The sequence below is a fragment of the Octodon degus genome, unplaced genomic scaffold, assembly GCF_000260255.1.
Source record: "Octodon degus isolate 3935 unplaced genomic scaffold, OctDeg1.0 scaffold00243, whole genome shotgun sequence".
Classification (NCBI taxonomy): Eukaryota; Metazoa; Chordata; class Mammalia; order Rodentia; family Octodontidae; genus Octodon; species Octodon degus.
The window spans coordinates 518,978-523,577 of record NW_004524819.1 but is presented as its reverse complement, the minus strand read 5'-3'; the positions used below and the strand labels follow the sequence as shown (position 1 = coordinate 523,577).

The following is a 4,600-nucleotide window of genomic DNA, read 5'->3' as shown; positions in this document are numbered from 1 at the left end:
AAACTATTGTTTGAAGCAAGGTACAATTCCCCTATGATGAATGCTATCACTATGTATATATAAAATATACCAATAAAAAATTCAAGGAAAAAAAAGAATTTATTATAGCATCACAATGAAAAAAAAAACCAACAATAAAGTGTTGAGGTAATTGTTTACACACATAGAATTACCTATAGACACCAGACCACATTTTATAAGTATGCCTGTCTTTAATAAAATAGAAGGGGTTTTCTTGTTAAAAAAAAAATCTGAAGTAATCTGCTCAGATTAAGTGTGCAAAAACAGAAACAAAAACACCCATTTCCCTTTGAGAGCACTTTGTCCTTGAAGAGCACATGCAGGTGGGTGGTCAGTGCTTCAGCCATGGTAGGCCTGGATGGACACCTTGCTACAGTCCCTGTAGTCACAGAGCAGCTCCTTCCCAGCTGCAATGTCATGGGAGGCAATGAGGATGAGGTGCGACATGCCATTGGTCTGCAGTTTGGTCTGGCAGTTCCCGCGCTTTCTGTGGTTGATCAGCTGGCCTGGGTGGTTCGTTTCCCTTGTGGCATCCACACACTAGGTTTTGCTGAGATAGTGAAAGTAGTACATGTACAGCCCGTGGAGGGGTCTTGTGCATACAGAGCCTTTCCCTACTTGGCATCAGTGATCTCGATGAGGTCCCCACGGTACTCTACCACGAAGTCACCCTGGGAGAACTGTTTGGTGATGATCACACCCTGCCTTTGCCATCAATGAGTTCAATCTTCATGCCTTCCTCCTTCCTGCTCTTGATCAAATCATTGATTCTTTTCCTTTCTTCTGACTGCAACTCGGCTCTGCTTTTCCTGGAACTTCTCTGGACCGGGTAGAAGTCCATGAGTTTGCGATTCTGTTCTGTTTTCCCTTGAGCTTTTTTCCGAAGTGGCTGTTTGTGCTTGAGAAGCATTTTCATTTCTTGTTTGGTGATGGCTGCATTGGTAGAATCAGAAGACAAGGTTGGAGTTTTTAGAGGTTCAGCTGCTTCAGATTTTTGGTTTGGAAAAGAGGCCAGGGGACCTTTCCTGGCGTCTTTGAGTTTCTGTTGGCCAGAGGGTCTCATCCACTTCTTCCCGCCTCCCCATGTCCTGCTCCTCCTGCCCAGCAGGATTGCCCAGGTGGCAGCCTGGTCGCTTACCCTGCTCCCCTCCCTGTCCATCTTACTCGACGGTCAAGACGTGGGCCTGCAGCTGCCAAAGCATTTCCAGGAAATGTTATCTGCTGCGGAAGCTGAAGCAGAGCTTAGGCTACAGACACAGAACTGAGGTGACAACTGGCCACTCGGCACTGCAGCACACCTGACCCCTGCCCATGCCCCACACTAGTCCTCCAGGTCTCTTCAGCCACTGGTGGCCAGGGACGCTGGCCTCTTCCCAGGAGAAAGACCTTGGTACGGACCACAGGGCTGTGAGGCCACCATGGTATTTCCACATCCTGTGTTACCCACTGCCACAGTGTGAGGACCTCTGGCACCTGGAGCTGTCCTGAAGAGCTGGAATTGGAAGACCAGGAAGGATGGAGGGATCAAGTTGATTCCACCCAGGACCTTGGAAATAGGCTACATCCCCAGGCTATGGTTTGTCTGTTTCTTTTGATTTGGAGTTTGTTTCTGTTTGGCACAAGGCCCTTGTCAGATGCCCAGGCTGGACATGAACTCGTGATCCTCCTGCCTCATCCTTCCACACAGCAGAGATTACTGAGCATGGTCCATAGCCCCACTTGCTCAGGCATCTTCAAATGGTCACCTTTTGGATATGAAGACGTATAAGAATAAAATACTGCTAGAGGCTTGCCTTGCAGATGAGACCCTGGCCACCATCTGTAGCTCAACCTCCAGCAAAATGTGACATTAAAAAACAAAACAGTATGTTGTTCCCTTGCTTAGTGCAGTTTCCCCAGATCCGCATGGAACTCACTTGTCACCTACTTCCTCAGCCGGTAACTCGCTGCTTAAAAGTATGACTGGACAGCCAAGCATGGTGGCAAAGCCCAGAACGCCAGCACTTCTGAGGCACAGGGAAGAAGGTCATCTCGAGGTTCAGGCCAACTTGGGCTGTATAGTGTGTTCAAGTGCAGCCTGACCTAGAGGGCCTGAGCCTGTCTCAGAAAACAAGCAAAGGAAAGGTAGAGTGTAGACAGGAAAGTCTCTGAGGTGAACAGCCATTCAAAGCAGACTATAGTGTAGAAAATGTACCAAATGACATCAGCAACAGAAGGCACTCCATTCAAGTAAGTGGCTTCCTCACACATCAGGTCCCTGACTGCAGAATGCCGGCTGACCTTGCAGCCCTGACCTGTGACACCGCATCAGCAAAGAGCCCAGGTAGCCCCTGACTCCCCTCCCACTTTTGTCACTGCCTGGGACCCACGTGAGTATGGACTCAGACACAGTAGGGTGACATCCAAATTAGTTGCTTAAAGAAACCATACAGCTCATGAAATCGAAAAAGTGTTTTCTGTTTTTTTTCTTATTTTTCTATTTTTTTCTTTGTTTCATTTTTTTTAATGTAGATAGCACAGTGTTTACAGGATCTCACTACCTAGAAGGGACTCGGTGGGATCCTCCCCTTTGCAGCACAGGATTACAGGCGCCTGCCACCAGGCCCAGTCTCAATCCCCATCTGGGCAGTCCCCGGGGGCAGGGCGTGCAGTGCACACCAGCAATGGAACCCTGGTCCCTGCGCTCTGCCTTACCAGGGGCTTTGGTGCGCTGAGCGCTCTGACCGGCCCTACTTGTGCTGAGAAATAACTTTTGGAAACAGGTCAGGCGGTCAGTAGTCCAAAGTTGCCTAGGATGCTGAAGGAACCCGGTGCCGTGCAGCTGCAGGGCACCTCTGGTCCACCTTGGACAGTAGGTCCCCAGATGACCACAGTGTTCTTTGGGGATCCTCCACTCTGGGCTCCTGGGGAACTCGGGCAGACCCACCTAAGCCCGTTTTCGGCCTCCCTTCAGGCTGACGTGATTATATCAAGAAGTTCGCATTGATTTTCCTACCGAAGCTTTCCCATTGCGCACAGCTCTGAAGGCAGTGCAGAGATGTCAGGGTTGATCAGGGAACTGAACCCTCCTTCACTCTGGAGTCCCCTGACCCCTGACCCTGCCTCAAGGGATCCCCTCCGGGGGCATCCGCATCCACTTCCGCTCCCGCCTCCTCCCAGGCCTCCTTCCCCTGGCCCTCAGACTAGCAGCGCCTTCCTTCTTCAGCTGGGCCGCCCGGCAGGCCGCTGCCTGTTGACCTGCTGGCGGTGCTCTGGGAGCTGCGAGGGCCCGGGGCCTCTCCAGGCATGTCCCGCCCACGCGGCACCTGCCCTCCTGCGGGCGCCTGCGCAGGAGCCTCGGCCTTCCCGGCTTCCTTCCCGGCCTCCTTCGCCGGCTCGCTGCTCCGGGTGTCCGCCATGGCTGCCGCACCAACGCACCTCCCACAGAGTGACCCCTTGGACTGTGAGGCCTCAGTCAACGCCCACGTCGAGGAGCAGCTCTCCACCTCCTACCTCTACCTGGCCATGGCCGTTTTCTGCCACCGCCCAGAGGTGGCTCTGAAGCACTTCTCGAGCTTCTTCCTTCGCTACTTTGACTGCTGGGCAGAGCTCACCCAGCAACTCATGGCCACGCAGACCCAAAGAGGTGGGCGTGTGATCCTCGGAGACATGGAGCAGCCCGAGACCAGTGAGTGGCGTGGCGGCCTCCATGCCATGGAGTGTGTCTTCCATCTGGAGAAGAGCGTCAACCAGGGCCTCCTGGAGCTTCACCAGCTGGCGGCCAGCAAGAGGGACCCCCACTTGGCCAGCTTCCTGCAGTACCACTACCTGAGACCCTAGGCTCAGGTCCTCAAGGAGATGGGCGAGCACGTGACCAACCTTTGCAAGCTGGAGGCTCAGGGCATGGATGTGGCCGACTACACCTTTGACAGGCTCACCCTGGGGGCAGGTGCCCAGAATCGCTGAGCATGGACTGTGACCAGGACGCTGGGCCCCTGCCAGGGCCTGCACTCTTCCAGGTCACCGTGTTCATTTCAGCTCTTTCCTTTTGGTTGGCTGCGTGTGTCCAACAGATTACTTGGTTGTTCAGGCCACAAAGGTGTCAGGATGATTCACGTTTCCAGAAGCCTCAACTTTGGTAATTCAGTGCAGATCCCCAGTGTAAGTACGAAGTGAGCACGGAGGAAACCTCTCCCAACCTCCCCCGCCCTCGCAGCCCGAGCCACGGGCAGCTCAGGGTCCGCACAGCTGTGGCAGGCCAAGGGTGCTCCATGGGGCTTTGGAAAACGCCTTTAGTCTTCCCACCTCAGCTCTGTGGGCTTGTGGAGTGGGGTGGACTGGGGGTTCTGGGGCCTTGGTATGTGCACACCAGAAAAGTGTGAAAACCTGCTGCGTGGAGCGTAAGGAAGGAAGTGAGATTGTGCTGTATTCAAGAGAAGGGGTCCCAGGCACCTGAACTGGTGGTGCATTGGGAAAGAGTGCTTGCCTAACACGTGACTCCGTGGGAGAGATTCTCAGAACCTGAGCTTTGCAACCGGTCAGTCAGTCAATCACCCAATCAATGGATAGATTGCTCTCTCCCTACCCAGAGTGGTTTTAG

General features: G+C 53.3%; 1 protein-coding gene and 1 pseudogene across 1 annotated transcript; one reads left to right on the top strand and one right to left on the bottom strand.

Annotated features, from left to right (window-relative positions):
• Positions 1-352: 352 nt before the first annotated feature.
• Positions 353-1,180, bottom strand: LOC101574352 (annotated as a pseudogene).
• A 2,237-nt stretch (positions 1,181-3,417) lies between these two features.
• Positions 3,418-3,840, top strand: LOC101573977 (ferritin heavy chain-like). Its single transcript, XM_012512622.1, has one exon. The coding sequence runs from the start codon at positions 3,418-3,420 to the stop codon at positions 3,838-3,840; it is 423 nt and encodes a 140-aa protein (XP_012368076.1).
• Positions 3,841-4,600: the final 760 nt, after the last annotated feature.